The following is a 16,654-nucleotide window of genomic DNA, read 5'->3' as shown; positions in this document are numbered from 1 at the left end:
CACCAGTGAGCCTGTCTCCAAAGTGCTGGGGTCACTAACTGATCAACCCTTGGAAACACTTGATTCTTTCAGGACAGATACTGAGTTGTGAAGCTCACTTCTCCTTAGATCCACCACAAGGTTTCCTTCGCTACCCCCAGATTTCAAATGTCGGTCAGTAGGTTCCAAGATGTAAAAAGAATGGCTTAAAACTAAATATTTTTTTAAAATGGCAACAAACTTCTGTTTGCCTAGCTTTTCAGCCCACAGATCACAATTTCAAACTTGGCTCCACAGGCATAAAGGAAGAAACTGAGTTTCCATCCATAACAGTGAAAGCTTAGATCCTGACCTTATCCCTGACCTTCAGGGCCTGACTCTTTCAGCAAAATCCCAGAGTATACTTTAACTGTACGTCTCAAGAAAATACAGCAGTTGGGAATTCCGTAATTAAGATAGTCCAAAATTAAGGCCATTTGTCTTGAAAACGCTGATCCGTGCAGTAAACTCTCCATAAGCTTATGCTCTAGAAGGCACTGTTAGACTCACAGCCCTACAAAGCTGTGTGTAACTATTTACCATGTAATTGGTATGCCGTGTTAGCTGTTAAATTCACGACAAAGAACCGCTCTTTACCGCAAAGGATCAAGTCAAAGAAATTCCATATGGCAATTTTCTGTGATGGCTAATCTTCTGCATGGGATTTGAATAGTATCTGGGCAATCTTGGGACCACTTAGGAAACCAAAAAGATTTGAGTGTAACAGACTGAGGCATATAGTCAGTCCATTAATGTTACAGGTTGTTGTTGTTGTTACCCAAAGGGTGAGAACAGAGGGTATTTTGATTGCAAGAAGATGAGTAAAGCCTACCTGTTTTAATCCTTCATGTATATATGTGTCACCTGCTGGTTTTACCTCCTCCAAATCTTTAAGACCTTTCTTGATTTTCTCTCTGAAAACAAAAAAGTAAGAGACTGTTAGCGTGATTTGAAATGGGGAAAGGAGTTAGTTTATTGAGGGGAAAAATTAGTATTTGTCATAAAAGAGAGCTGAAATCAAAATCTGTAAAATACAGCATTTAGCTGAGATACCATGTGGAGGCAGATTTTGTATTCAGAACGGAAGCGGCACTGTGGTAACAGATATTTTAGACCTAAATAACACAATATGCCTCAGTGAGTCAAAGAGCTAGAATCAAGTAAAATGTTTCAGACGGAGCAGATACTGCAGAGAAGTGGCAAAGCCTCGGCATTAAATAGCCCAGTGGAAATTCTGTTATATTAAGTCTACTTTGCTCAATTAAACAACTTACTTCCAATCACCCTGCAATTAAAAAAGAAATCCCCTAAAACAGCAGTTCTATTTCTAGAGAAATCTTCCAGGTCAACGTGCAGGTATTTAATGGGGTAGGACAGAATTGCAATAATTATTCTCTCTTAAAAAATAAGCCTCAATAGGCAAATGCAGTATTTGCAAGACATCTCTCGTATCCAAGGAAAGGGACTAGGATTAAGGATAGGTTTTTAAATTTTTGGCTCTCACTACCTTTCTGTGTGACCTTTGACAATACATCACACTTACACAGGTCAGAGTTCACTTAGATTTAACAGGAGGATATGGTTGTGCCATGATTTCTCATGGGCCTTTAAATAAATCCATCTTTGACTGCTCGATGCTCACTTAACTATGATGATAAGGCTGAAGAAGGTGGTGGGTGGCACGAAAGGAATTACTTCCAGTGAAATCAGTATGAGTGGGGAAAAAAAGGCAGAGACTCTTTACTAAAGAATCAAATCTGGAAGCTCTTAATTCTTAAGCAAGCAAAGCTCCAGTGAAGCCCATGGAAAGTTATGCTAGGAAAGGACAAGTAAAAACTAAGTAGGGACAAAATTTGGGCCAGAATATATAGAACACTATAACAGACATAGGTGACAAAGAGGAAACCAGCAGGGGTGAGGAGATGGAGGGAAAATACATTGCAGGACGCGTGAAAGCTTTCCTTAGGGCAAACGAAATGAGAAAGAATGCATATGCCACTCTGCCTGAATGCCACCCACTAGTCATTTGTTCCACTGATGGGCTTCCTCTATGTTTAGAAGCTCTGTTCCAAAGTACGATCCATAGCTGTAATAAGCTCCCAATCACAGGATCAACTGATACAATGATACAATCGGGGAGGGAGGGGGAGAAGAGAGAAATGTGGCATTGCATATATGGAAAAGAAGAAGTTATGTAAGATAATACAGTCTGTTTGATCCAAATATTTTACATGCAGCATCTATAGAAACAACTTGAAACTGATTATGTATGAACGCAGATTATAAACCACATACTTAGCGCTTGCCAGAAATGAGTGGCAGCACATCACAGGCATTAGTGTTCTGCTGCCAAGAAACAAGCCGCAACTGAAGTCCCAGTTTTCTGAAACAGATTTCATTTTGCAAAAATAGCTTTTGTACAGTCAGTTCAGTTTTATTTATCTAAAATGCCTTGTGACCCGGTCACACAGAAATCTCTGGTGTTTCCAGGCCTCTGCCTACAAGGGGTTCCAGGAAAATCTTTGGCAACGTGTGCTTCTTTAGCTGCATTTAATCAGTCATCATCTCTTTCCTTTGGGACACATCTGTACTAGAGAGGCCCAGCCAGATGTGAACAAGCTCCACCCCTGCTCCAAGTTGGTCAGGTATGAGCGAGTCCTGGTCTGGATATCACAAGGCCAATGCGAGTGCAGGACTTGGGGCCCCAGCGAATGAGCCCCACCAGACGGCAGGAGGGGTTAGTTCAATCCTGCTAAAACTCGCCCCCAGGCAGTTTGGAGGGTGGGCACAGGAGCTCGCGTTTGCCTGAACCATTCTGGTAATGGGACTCTCTTTAGTCAACCAGCCATAGCACTCTGAAGCTCTCATTCCCGCTCTTCGGTGCTCTCAAAACTCTCCTTTTTCTAGTTTCTGTAATAATTTTTTGTAGCAACAGAAATCTACAGAGAAGGTCTGGTTTTAAAACTCATCTGTACTGAAATAACAGAGCCATGACCTCAGTCTGGGTGTCTGAACACTACCACAGTACAGTTCAGTAACAGTGATAAAGGCTGAAGGGCCACCGGCTTCACGGTTTAAGTCAGACAATGGAGGGAGGTAAAAAAAGCGAACCAAAATCAGCAACCTGCAGCCTGTCTGTGTTTGGGCTGAATGACTACAAATTAATATTTCTTCCCCATTCAGCACGTGCGCTGCATCACATCTCTGTTTTTTACAACAGGCACATCTAATTTTTAATAGCTACCCTGTCTGTTCTCTCTTTTAAGCTTTGTAACTATTTCAGATAATTCTTCCAGCAGCAGCCGGCCAAATACAACCATGGCTACAATCTCTCCGTCATTCTGCTCTGTGGGTTCTTTGCAGCTAGTCCATGAACGGGGGCTGCAGGCGTAATCCAGCCCAGCCGAGGTCAGGAGAGGTTCTGGTGGTGGCGGCTTCGGCAGCACCCACAGTTCTTACCTCTCTGTGGAACTCCGCTGTGCTGTACCTCGGAGAGCAGGACCTTGCACCAGCATTAAACAGCTCAGCCGCAGAGAGCTTGTTTGCTGTGAGGGAGGCTGCGCCAACTCTGCTGTGAGGCATGCGGGCCGACCTACAAATACTGCTCCCTGCACAGACCAAAGTCTACACTGAGCTTGTCTTGTACCTTCAGTGTCTCCCCAAGGCAGGGCACTGCAGAACTAAATTTAGAACTGAAAACAGACCGTTTAGTAAAGAGAGATTACAAAGCAGCCCAGCTTTGCAACCGACTGAAGAAATCGATTTAACATAAATTGAAATGTACTGAGCTCCCCTCACCTGAGCGTACTCCACAATTCAGATTTTACTTTCGGGTCTAAAGGTAACTGCCTTTCCGAGTTCAAATCACGCCAAGGCAACTATCACCAGTTTACGGGAGACGTTTCTCTGCATAAGCTCTGTTGCACCAAGCTGCAAGCTTTTATTTAGGCAACTCAACAGGTACTGTTTTCATCACTGTTCAGTATTTTTTCTAGCTTTAAGCAAGTTTAATTGACACAATGCTAAAAACAGTGGTGTCGGCAGCCAACTGGTCAGACTACTGATGTTGTTAGGGCACTGCCTTGTTTCCTTGCATATACTGGGCCACAGCCAGCACTCGCTGGCAGCGCAAGACAGGTAATACTTCCTTCTACTGCGACAGGATGTAGATCGCACCCCCGTTTGAGAGGACCAACGATAAACCCACAGACCAGTTACGAAGCACAAGCCACCTTAGCTTCTCACAGACATGAGACTGCCTTTGAGAGTAGTAACACTTAACAGACAGGGACAATCGTTTGCCTTAAAGGAAATAAATGCGTCTTCAACATATACAAAGAAAGGCTTATACTTGCTGGAAAGTGAAGTATGCTTGAGGACTGAGTCTTAAAAACCATTAAAATCCTGCTTTTTTTAGGGAGAAAATTTTTGTGCTTGTACATTAGTGCTACAGAGGTTAGAACCAGCTGAAACGGTCACGTAAGCCTCAGGTCATGCTGATTCAGTTGGGCAATGGGCTAGCCTTGTACAAAACACTGCATTTCCATTAATATCTATGCAATTTTAAGTAGTGGTGTTCTTAGCTCTTCTGGATGGGGGACAGTATCCTTTATTTCTTTTCCATGTTGCATTCTACCTATTGGAAGTGCTAGAATCTTGAATCATTTTTCAGTGTGTTGAGAGTACGAGCGCTGGTAGGGAAATTGTGATTCCCAATGAGCATGTATTTATCATCAGGAATGAGGCTATCTGCCTGCAAGGCAACGTACTTCATCTCTAACAAATAAAGGCAAACAAAACAGGTACTTTGATTTTGCTGCTAAGGAAGTATAGTAACAGGAAAACACACAAACTCGTTAGTGAAACAAAAGGTGGGGAAAAAAGTGTTGTTTAACAAAAAGAGGGATGGTTACATCCCTGACGGTCAGAGCCGTCATACTGATGAAATCAAACCCTGCACATCAGCCCCCTCAGATGCATGATTTGGAGGACGTTCCTGCTTTCTACACCTCTCAAATGCTACAGAGGGCTCGGTACAACTTTAATAATTATTCTGCTTCAAACTTCAGGCCTCCTGCACGGGCTCCAGATGGAAAACATGTAAGGGGCTGACTTTGCTGTACTTTATATGCTCAGTAGAACATGCTCTCTGCAGATGGCTCTATTTTGGCAAGCTGCTTGAACCAAAGCATAGGGTTAGCTCACATGACCAAGGCTCAAAATGTATAAACGTCTTGCTAGATTACATGTCTCTCTGCAATAAAGGAATAGTCAGTGTTCCACCAGTCTATGGACAAGTACAGTAAGGTACAGTTGGTTATGTACCAGGTACTTAAGTGTCCTATTTTTCCCCACTTTCATTAATATAATCTTTCTTTAGTTCCAACAGGAGTTTCACCTAAGCAGAGTCAACTGGCCTAGTCCTGGCCATGGGTATCGGTCAAATGCTGCAGAAGCAGGTTTACAGAAACCTGAAATTCTGCTGGCCAGCATACAGGCCAGCAAAAGAGAATGCAGACAACATTGTGCCATCTGCACGATGCTCTTAAGTGTATCCACTTTTCCAAACAACTTGCTTTTCAAAACTAGTAGCAAAACTGAGCCCCAAATGTGAATGCGCAAATCTTTGTTTACCACTTAGCATACAGTTTCCAGCTAAACTTCACAGGGGAAACGTGTATCTCTAAAATAGGACATAACTATTGTGAGAAGTCTTTTCCATCTGGGTGTTATTTTTATTCTATGTATTTATTGTATCATTGTGTGTACTGTGGTTAACAGTGACTTCTGTTTCCAGAGTTATTCACACAGCGCTGTTCATAGTCACAAAATATTTGGTAATCTGGGGGCTTCGGCGCTTTGGTGCGGGTTTCTTTATATCCACAGCTTTATTATGCAGTAAAAATGAGCAAGAACTTTGTGCAAACAATCATAAGCCTAAGGCTTTCAAAACAAAAAAAGACTTCCCTACTTTGCACTAACTGCTGGGAATGAGTTGTGGTTTCCTGACGTTTGCGAATTAGCAAGTAAGCAATGGGAAAAAAATCCCTGCAAGTCCAAAATGCACATAAAGAAACCAAGGCCATAATATGCCATAATCACACACACATACACACCCATCCCCAAAACTGCACTGTACTTAGCGTTCTCATCTTCTGTTTGGAACAATGGGAGTTAGACATTCTAAGTAAGTCATTCTCCTCTGTTGACTTGTTTAATATTTAAAAGGACAGCTGTTCCAACTGATTCTTACCTGTGTACGTGTGGTCACGGTTACTAACGTCTCCTTCTTCATTCTCCATCTAATTCCTCCTAAACAACAAGAGTAGTAATTTCCTTTCCCCTACCACGCTCACAAAAGCATCAGCATTAAAGGATGCATTAACTGCATTAAAGGGAAGTCCCACAAAGGAACTCACTAGAACTCAAGAAGGTTCTTCCTATGCTTTAAGGAACGCTTAAAGCCTGCTTCCTAGGCTTCTGAGAAAAGCATGGTTCTTGCCATGGTTTAAACTGTGCCACAGACGTGCAATGAAAAAGACGCTTGTGTTTCCATGGCAGTGTTCCAGAGTTCTGCCCAAGCATTCCCAGTGGTCTGTATGCTATCAGTGCTGACTCTCCATGCTTGATAAGGCATAGGCCACTGACGGGGATTAAGGGCCTATTGAAATCGAGAGAAAGGATCTCATTGACTTCAGCAGTCCTCACAACAGGCTTAAGTGTCCTCTCCTGACCTCTGTCAAGCCATCTGGAAAAATGGCTTATAACCTTGTCTCTCCCCACAGAGAGCAGATCCAGTACCCAAGTCCGGGTGGGGGGAAGTGAAAACTTGGCTGTTCTCAAGTCAGACCACTTCTTTAAATGCTAAAACAGGAGGGGCTTAGAATTGGGGTTTTAGACATCCTATTTCTAGGATGTCAGCATACGTTTCTGCAGCATGACACGTTTGTCTGCTGCCAATGCTAGGTCTCTTCAGGAAGTCTTGTACTTGCTATTATGTATTATTTAAAAAAAATCAACAAAAGACGCAGTAAACTAATTGACTATGGCAGACCACATTTTGTATTCACTCCACTAAAGGTAGCAGAAAGAAAGGACTCCCTCACTTCCACCCTGCCACGGTTCATTAAAATGATTCCTAAACGGCTTATCCACACGTTCGAAATCCAAAAAGTTGTGCAGTGTGTTTAGCTTCTGGACAGAAGGGAGAGAGAGAGAGGGAGGAGGTTGTGTTGTTTTTGACAAGCCTGAAAGGATACTGAAGGACTCTGACAACAGTGCAACTGTTCTCAGCTGAAAGCACTGATTCCACAACATCGTTTTCCAATTCCTGTTATTTTAGTAGTTAATTTTGCAACAGTCTCTTCTCTACCTGGTTTTCTCCTTCTGTTTCCCCCCACCTGTCCTTGATCTATCCTAGCTGCTAATCCTTATTTGCTTTAGAAATCGGAGTGAACAGCCTTGAATTCCATTGCCTTTGAAAACATCCACCAAAAGGAAGAGTTCAGGCACATCCATACATCATCAGAGTGCCAGAAAGATCTCACACCTTTCAAGCGGCACCAACTCCACCACCTAAAACCGATTCTGAAGTCGTGATTTGAAAATACAAAATGAAACACCTACCTTATATAAGATTATGGAAACATTAATCTACCATTGTATTCTTTACCTGGACGCGAAAAAATACTGAAGTCTTATCTACAGACATTGCTTCACAAAAGCTGCACCAAGGAAGATGCAGAGCCATGCAGAGGTGAAAACATTACTTGCAGTTGTTCTACGAAGCGGTGGCAGAGTTCACATCGAGAATTTATTTCCCATCATTCTTCTCCTTCCTTTTTTACTAGGCTATCCATTGATATGTTCACAAAATTAAATCCAGCTCTGCAGAGAGGCTTCGTGACTGGCCACCACTTAAAGGTATCAGTTATTGTTCAGTATCTGTTGCTATCCTCTGATTTGATAAGAGCCCTTGGGGGGAAGGAGGGAGATGGAGAATTTAAAAAACAGTGCACTAACCTGTCTCCAGTTAACGGCATAATGACGTGTGCCTGGGTGGAAAACACGATAAACGATAATCTCATCTTGGGGCTTTTATGAAAGGGAAAGAGGAAAAAAAAAAATGCATTTTAGACCAATGAAGAAAAATGTACAGATAGGTGCACAGCATTTCATTCACTTATTCATGCTTCATTAGTATCATCTTTATCCTCCAACTTCCAAAGAACATCCTTTTGAACTACAAATCCAGAATGAGAGAGGAATTAAAGGATTTCTGCCCATCTACTCCCTACCCAGATGCTTTGAGAATGAAGTAGCAGAATTATTGTTCTTTCTTGCCTGACTAGACTCCAGATCAAGACCTTAGCAGGTCTTAGCTTAGCAGCTTAACAGTGAAGATTTCACCTGACCCAACTGAAAGTGAACTTCATAGGTTGTAATCTACCAATGTACAGAAGGTAACGCATCCTTTTATATTTTTATGGTCAGGGACATAGACTCAGGGTACACTTCTGCTCCAGGGTGATAAACATGGACACATTCAAAAGTCAGTTTTAAAGGTTGATACTGACACAATGTAAATTTCAAACTGTGCTTTTTGGTCATAAATTCATCAAAGTCAAAGAAACAGTGCCTTCCCACTGATTCATCTCTAAAAAAGTAGCACAACAAACTCTTTCAGAATGAGCATGTTTTTGTTTTGGTGACATAGAGTTGCGACACTTACGATCAACTTGTGTAAAAGTATCTGGGGAAATGTCATTATAAGAAGCAATACCGTATGAAGTGATTTTATTACGGAATTCAACCTTTTTTTGAAGAAGCCCACCTGTCTCTTCCAACAAGATTACAAGGAATTATATCCAACTACCAGTGGAAAATGCGTAAGAACTGATGCTCTGGAAGCCCAAGACAGTAACTTTCCTAAGGTAAGTTGTAACAACATCTCTCCTGCCCGCTTTTAATTTTCATTCGTGACAGTGTCAATATATTCAGTAATTTTATAATTCACCGTATATGTGTATAAGCATTAATTAATCCGGTTAATGTTAGTAAAGACATAACATGTTTAAAGACGAATGACCATACATTTTTAGCTCACTTATGTCAATGATGCAACTTAAAATTATTGACATCACCGAAATATAAGTACTGGGCAAGTCTTTGCACAGAACTGCACAGATCCAGATTTAAGATCCAGTCTTGCAGTCTATCCGTTAAGGCTCTGAATACAATAATCTGAGATGCTCTAAATTCAATTATAATCTAAAACGTGGGATTATCAATCTTCTTGGTTGCCGCAAGCGGTTGCCAAACAAAAAACAAGTACTTGCAATCCCAATCTCTGATAATTACATCACCACCTAGTCCAAGTAACGTGAGACTTGCCTATTTGAGATGCATCTCTCTGTGTGTAATAACCCCAAAGTTACGATTTAGATAACTTGTCTTTAGGACAACACAGAAATGTCCTCTTCACAAGACACCTCATTTCTGCTCCACCCTCTCGAGGACTCAAGACACTGTGACGATGGAAGAGGATCATACAAACACACCCGTTAGACCTAACAGCCCTGCCGGGCGCAGGCCTTTCGGAACCGAGATAATCAGCATGCACCGCCATTACTGCAGACATGCATGTTACGGACAAGTCAAACTGGAGAGCGGATGCACCGCCACGAATTAATTCCTCAGGTGAGGACTGAAGGAAACTGCTACCAATTGGTTCTTTGCTTTCTTCCCACAACCACTCTTTTCGGTTTAAGAAAGGGCAAGGTCAAATGACTCCATGCCCTATTCTGAAAGCATACTGAGGCCTGAAGGCAGGACAAAGCCTCGTCAGCCCTCAGAGGCACTCCAGCCCCAACAGGGAAACACACGGGGAGATGTCCTGTTCAGGCTCCCGCAAGAGCCCATCAACCGTCATGCTGCGAAGCGTTCGTGCCACGTAAGGCTGAGAGCTCAGCACCCGGACACCGAGCGAGATGCTCGTAGGTTGGACTGTGTGGCTCTGCGCCATAAGTGATCCTCCTTTGGTGTGAAAGGTCAGCGGAGTAACTGCCCAACTCAATAGCTTTATTTCAGATAATGCAGCCAGACCACGACAGAACAACTGTTGCAAAAGGGAGTGTCATTTGGCTGTAAAAGATGATGAACTTGAAAGATTTCCACTGAACAAGCACCACCCTTTTACTGGGGGCAAATGTATGTTTTTACCACTCACCAAAAAGAAGTACTGCTTTGGTATCCTCAGGGTCTTTTGTTTGTTTTTTTATTCTAGAGGTTACAAAATAACTTTCAAAAGCTTGTGTCACCCACTTGGTTTACAGAAGATTTGCTTTTTACAAGATGAATGTAAGCAATATTTAATTATGCAGGCCTCATTATATCCCCTTATCAGCAAGCCAAGATTGTAATTGCCCACTGCACTTCATTTTCCTTAGCAAAAACTACCACAACTTCTGTGTTTGTGTCTTTGGGGGGCTTCGTTTTATACTGTTTTGTTGTCTTTTTTTTAGAGAAAAATGCTGGATTACGCTAATCCTCAGCTGTTTGTACAGAGTACAGTTAGCCAGTATTTACAACAGCCGTTTCTGTGGCAGCGATGCGTGCCAGACAATACTGATAGCCAGTTAGAAAGTTGATTACGTTTATGTGCAATAAATATACTGTTAACAGGGCATAAACTTCCTGTACATTTGAGCTTGAAAGATACTCCATTCCTTTTGACCTGCACCATATATTCACACATATATAGCCATGTATTCAGATTTCCTTCTTTATCTATATCTCTAAAACCAATATACAAGAAGTACTCCAGCAGAAATGAGGCACGCGGCTTATGGAAAAAAAAAAAGTTTAAAAAAATCATCAAATTACCTCTGAGAGTAATTTTAGAAATTAAGTATTTAAAGGTGCACATTACCACCTTTTTAGTGAGCTCCAAACAGGAGAAAATGAAGTAAAAGTTTCCAATATTTTCCAGCAGTTTGGGCAGTAGAGACCAAACTCTTCACATGTTTGTGAAACATAGCTGCTTAGTTTACAAAAGCATGGAGCTATTTCCAACATATCCCAGTGTTATAGATGTCACAAGGAGGAAAACGCACCTCACGAATCTTTCTGTCAGCTGATTTACAAAATCAAATATTTCATGCCAGTTCTGCGCCACGCTCCCAGATCTGAAAAGAAAACAAAAGCACGTTGGTAGGTCTTATTTAAGGAAACCGGACAAGCAAGGGTGAAAATTTCAGTGAGAAACGAGACAATACAGGGCTATCTGCTTTTCTAACAGTTTCAAGTTACCACCAACCCCGGCTCACGGTGGTCCCTGCCTCTGACTTTTTGTCACGATTTGTCGAGCTGAGGCGCGGCAAAACGCATACGCTGAAGAACACGCAAACAACCTCGCCGTGAGGCCCAGCAGCATCGGTCCTCTACCAGCCCCCAGCCCTCGCCTCCCCCCCCCGCAAGCGCGGGCCGTGCCGATGCCGATCTCCTACGTACAAACTTCACCACAAAAACACGATCGTCAACAGCTGTTGAGGGGGAGGGGTGGCAGATGCTGCCGGTCGCTCGGGCTGCCTCGAAAATGTCCACCCATGTCCTTTCGGTCAGAAAGCGTACCTTCGCTCAGTTCCTCTTTAGCGCGAACTCCACAGCTTCCACGGACGCGGGGCGGGGGGGGGGCGGCGGGGGGAGAGGTATGGGACCCTCCCCGCCACCCTTGCAGCGAGTCCACGGCCAAGCGCCGAAAACTTTCCGCGCGCCTCCCCGTTCTCCCCGCTTCGACGCGGACGTTCCCCCCCCCCCTCCCCCCCCCCCCCCCGCCCCGCCGGCCGTTAGCCCCTAACGGCCGCTCGGCGCGGCGCGCGCGCGGCCCCCCTCACAGCCCGCCCGGCGGCCCCGGCGCGCGCGCGCGGCACTCCCCCCGCCACCCCCCTCAGCCGCGCGACGGCTCCCACGGGCGCGCGCGGCGGGAACAAAAGCCGCGCCCGCAGCAAGGCGAAGGCGGCGGCGTGTCCCGTCCACACACACACGCACCACCCATCCCCCCCCCCCCCCCCGCACCGCCACCCCGCGCTGCCCTTACTTGTCCAGCACGAAGTACATGTCGAAGGCGCCGTGGCACGACGGCCCGTCCGGGGCTGGGGCGGCGGGCAGCGGCGGCGGCGGCAGCAGCAGCAGCAGCAGCAGCGCCGGGCCGCGCGTAGCGAGGCGCCCCCGGGGCACGGGCCCCGCCATGGGGCCTCGGGGCGGCGGGACGCGGCGGCGGCGGCGGCGGCGAGGGGAAGCGGGGGCCCGGCGCTGCCGTCCTGCCGCTCAGCGGGCGCGGGCGGTGCTGAAGTGGCCGCCCCTTCGCCCGCCGCCGCGGCTCGCCCGGCCCGGCCCGGCCCTCCCCGCCCGTCAGCGGCGGCGCTGCCTGAGGCGGGGGCCGGGGCCGGGCGGGCTCGGCGCGCCCCTCTGCGCCTGTGTGGCGCGGCCCGCCTCCCTCGCCCGCCCGGCTTCGGCGGCCACCCGCAACTTCGGCAACGGCGACCCCGGCGGCGTCCCCCCCCCCCGCCCTTCGCCGCCGCCGCAGGCGCCTCCCCGGCAGGCGGCGGCCCGCGGCTGACCCCGGGTTCGAGTCCCCGGCGGCCGGGCCCGCCGGGAGCCTCCCCCCCCCCCCCCCGCCCCGGCCTCGGCGAAGGCGCGGGGGGCAGCGGCGGCCGCTCCCCGCGTGATTCCGCGCCCGCCGGTGCCGCAGGGCCGGCCCCGCCGCGGGGGGCAGCGGTGAGGAACCGGCCGGGGAGGGGAGACGGTGCCGGCGGTGCGGGGGGGGGGGGGGGGGGGGTAGTCCCGCGGGCGTGGTGAAGCCCACCCGTGGGGCGGTGGCCGGGGGAGCAGAAACGTCCCCTGGCCTGCCCGGGTTGTGCGTGGTGCGTGCGGCGTTTAAAAGCCCGCAAGAGCTGACAGAACCCACGGCGACGTGCTAGCAATATGTTGTTCCACGCTCACGAGGAAGGCGCGTGGTTAAAACAAAACACGCCGCGCTCTTAAGCTTTTCGTACTTGGGGAGGGCAGGCGGCTCCCCTCCTGCGTTCCTCCGCACCCCGTCCTCCCCGGGATTTGGTACTCGACCTGTCCATTAACTCCGTGTGCGTCAGCTGCCCCACGGAGCAGACTTAGCCAGGGACCTCCTGGGATCCTTCTTTTTTTTTTTTTTTTTTTTTTTTAAATCTTGGGGTTCTTTGCCAGGGGTGCTGAATGGTGAACGTGTTTCTAAACCAGCAGCCAGCTAAAAGCCGTTGCAGTCCGTGTGACGGCCGTGCGTGTTAGCCATTTTCTCTCTGTTAGAAACCGGCGACAATAGATCCAAACTGTTGCTCTGGGACTGCGCACGTGGTAACCGCCAGAATGTACTGATTTACAATAGACTTTGCAAAACTAAATATAGAGCAGACATTTGGTTTGAAGCATAAGCTGGATCCTTCGCAGTGAACATGAGGCACCCTAGAAAGCGTCACTTTATGCTGCAAGAACATTATCTTTCAGATTTTTTCCATCTGTAGTTTCAGATTTTCACAGGAAGTTCAAACATGCTTAATAATCTTAAAATACTATCCGAAGGCTAAAAAGATGCGTGAATTTTCTGTGAAGAAAAACGCTAGTCATGTGACAAGCTGCATAAACCAAAATTATCTCCTAAGTTAAAAATAAATGTCTAGCCTGTATTTCTTTTGTTTCCTTTCTGGAGGTTTCTCCATGAGCGCTGTGTGACAAGCAATTAAGAGGACTTGAAATAAAATTGGTTATTCTTTTTTTTCACCATTTGTGTGCCCGGTGCTTTATTTTAATAGCATCTACTTTGAGCGGCTTTAATTTACAGCGGACTGCATTCACCGCTGTGATGCATGGAAGCTCCAGACGTGGGGCCCTCGAGCACCAGAGACCTCAGGAGACTTCAAATTAGGACCAGACTCAGGATTCTGTCTCGTAACGTGTGAAGGTACATTTTACTAGCCAAGTAATGTGCTAGAGCTCTCAAAGGCCTGTCTCCCATCATAACATCAATCACGGGAGCAATGAGTCAATAAGGCTGTCCAACTGTGGAAGGATAAAACACAGTTCAGAGGTGCCCCGTGCCTTATGACAAAAAAACATGTTTCCTTCAGAATCTGACAGTTCTGGCTTGTGATGGAAGTGGTCAGAGGGTGAGCAATTTACCAAGACAAACCCCTCCCCCCCCGAAATTACTGATTTCCCCCCATCACCTGCCGAATAAATTATTTATGAGTCAGTGTGCACTTGTGACTGGCAGTAAGCTGTCATGGCCTTGTGGCTTTTATTAAATTAATGCTTTATGGGGCTCTATAGAGGATATTACCTGGAACCCTACCGTTTGTTCCCAAGATGCTCTTTTTCTTTAGCTCGTAGTAACTATCATCTCATTTCTTAGGTTGACCATGTTATTTACATTTCCCTTTCAATATTCAGTGCTCCCTTCTCTGTTTGTAATTTGACGAGAGCTCCTCATGCTGCTGGGCATCCTGCTGGCGTTATACAGAGGTACGGGTGCTTCGGAAACCTCCCTGCGAGAAACGCTCCTGGCGTAGGCGTTGCAGGTCGCTGTGGCCTGATGCACAGGGAATACAGGTGAGAAGGGGGGCAACGGTCCTCTCGGGATTTACGCAGTAAGTGTGTAAATTTCCCAGCAGCGCAGCTAGGGCTCCAGCCACCAAACCGCCACGCCGTCTCTTACAGCGGGTAGTCCTTTGTACCGGGAGGTGAAACGAAGTGCATCTTTGATGCGGGAGGGGTTACTGAAGAAAAGTTTGAAGGAGAAACACATTGTTTGTGTTTCTCTCTGGCAAGAACTGATGTGGCTATTGGAAGAGCACAGCTTCCTGCAAGCTTCCGTAACAGGATCTCTGTTTTACTGCGGATACGGAGGCTGGCGTACTGCTCAGGAGAGTCCAGACAGCCCGAGCGTCATTGATAGGTGAGAAAAACACACGGGAGGCAGGGGCTGATCTTTTTTATCCTCGTTGAGCCTCCATCTCCCAGTCAACATCTTTCTTGTTCATGCATGATAAAATACAAGCAGAATCCCGCGTCAGTCACGCCAGCGGTAAGCTGGCAAAGTTGATACCTTTAACATCCATCTTCTCCTTGTCACTTCTAACAGACAGGTTTCCCATGCTGAATTGCTCGTTGGAATGACAGGACTCCATGCAGAATTATCACGCATTTTCTTGTTAAATTGGGTCACAACGCAGTCCCACCGCTGTGAGATCAAACAAATTATCTCTGTTTTCCCTGCTGCAGACTTTTGAACAGCCTTAGTCTTTAAACAAGTACGATTTCTTATGGAAGGAACGACTTCAGGATTGCAGATTGCCGTCAGCATTCCCCGTGTGCAGTCATGTGTCATAGATTAAGCCCCGAGCAAATTTAGTGTTGAGTACGTGCTGGTGTTTGTTACAATATATTTTTTTCCTTTCTATATCATTTCATTTTGCTCTCAGTGCAAATAGAACAGTCAAGACAAAGTGGCTCTGTCAGGAAGTTAGAATGGGAGGACTGAAAAGAGCTTTACAAAATGAAGTATGTGAAATAAATAATACACAAAATTACATGCAGTTAGAATTCAGTCCTAACTTAGACCATATCTGCACATCTTAGTCTACCAGTGATTGAAAGTTTCATCTGCATAAACACAACAGCATTGTTTTTTAACTGAGACAATGACCTAACAAGGATCATGTGGCTCTCACAGGCCGTGGAGGTGAATCAGACACATCGACTGCTCCAAAAAGGATCTTAAGCCTCTTCCCTCTGCGAGAGGAGGTGGGAGCATCGTAGCCAGAGGCGGCCTGCCAGAGATCTTTCATTTCATCCTGTTTCCCGCCGTCTTTGGATGGTTTCCTGTGGGCACGGTGCTCTGACCCGACACAGCCATGTCAGAATGCCTTCTCCGTGCCGATCCACATGCAAAGCCAAGCCTCCGTATGATGCAAGTTGGAAATTTCACAAAAGTCCGTGGACCAACAGTGATTTATGTCAGCCAAAGATCTGGCTCATGAAGTTCTTAATGCCTTTGAGCTAGCAAGGCTAAAGGCTAAGTAAGCGGTATTTTACAGTCCCCGTGGATGCACAAAACACGGAAGATTAAGGACCGAGCAGCCTGCGCTTTGCCAAGGACCCAACAAAAGCAAAGGCTGATAATCCGTTACATCTCGGAAACGTGGTGCAGTGCCGCCTCTCCCTCTCTCTGCAGAGCCGTGCGATACGGCAGAGCAGGCTTTCCGAGGGTTTCCAAAACAAGCTGCGCTTCAGCTTTCAGAGCTGCGCGAGTCAGCCCCGAGCCCTAGGATCGCTTGCCTCGCCTGGGAGTACGTGTCATGTTATCCAGCTGTTGGAAATTTTACTTCCAGCGCATGTGACCGACCGACTGTGTCTGGAACGAGCTACCCCTGCCAGTTGGGGATCCGTGGTAGCCAGGGTTCACTCTTTCCTCCTTTCCAAGTGCGTGAATTCCTCTTTTAGCCTGTGGTTTCTGCTGAAGTAGCAGATAAATCACGCCCGGTTTACTGGAATGGTCGGATGAGAGGGAGATGATAGGCACGGAGGAGGTACCGGGCAGCAGCTT

At 46.6% G+C, this 16,654-nt stretch overlaps 1 protein-coding gene across 2 annotated transcripts in view; it reads right to left on the bottom strand.

Moving 5' to 3' along the window:
• The window catches only part of ANTXR2 (ANTXR cell adhesion molecule 2), a 120,362-nt gene extending 107,799 nt beyond the window's left edge, over positions 1 to 12,563 (bottom strand). For both annotated transcript variants that reach the window (XM_052811503.1, XM_052811510.1), the window contains exons 1-4: positions 12,116 to 12,563; positions 11,133 to 11,204; positions 8,041 to 8,112; positions 851 to 932 (exon numbers count right to left, since the gene is read on the bottom strand). In XM_052811503.1, coding sequence (XP_052667463.1) covers positions 851 to 932; positions 8,041 to 8,112; positions 11,133 to 11,204; positions 12,116 to 12,267 — 378 coding nt within the window. In that variant the 5' untranslated portion in view covers positions 12,268 to 12,563. The remainder of the gene's footprint in view (positions 1 to 850; positions 933 to 8,040; positions 8,113 to 11,132; positions 11,205 to 12,115) is intronic.
• Positions 12,564 to 16,654: the final 4,091 nt, after the last annotated feature.

This window comes from Harpia harpyja, chromosome 2 (assembly GCF_026419915.1).
Source record: "Harpia harpyja isolate bHarHar1 chromosome 2, bHarHar1 primary haplotype, whole genome shotgun sequence".
Lineage (NCBI taxonomy): Eukaryota > Metazoa > Chordata > Aves > Accipitriformes > Accipitridae > Harpia > Harpia harpyja.
Note: the sequence above shows the minus strand (reverse complement) of the source record. Positions and strands in the feature narration are given on the sequence as shown.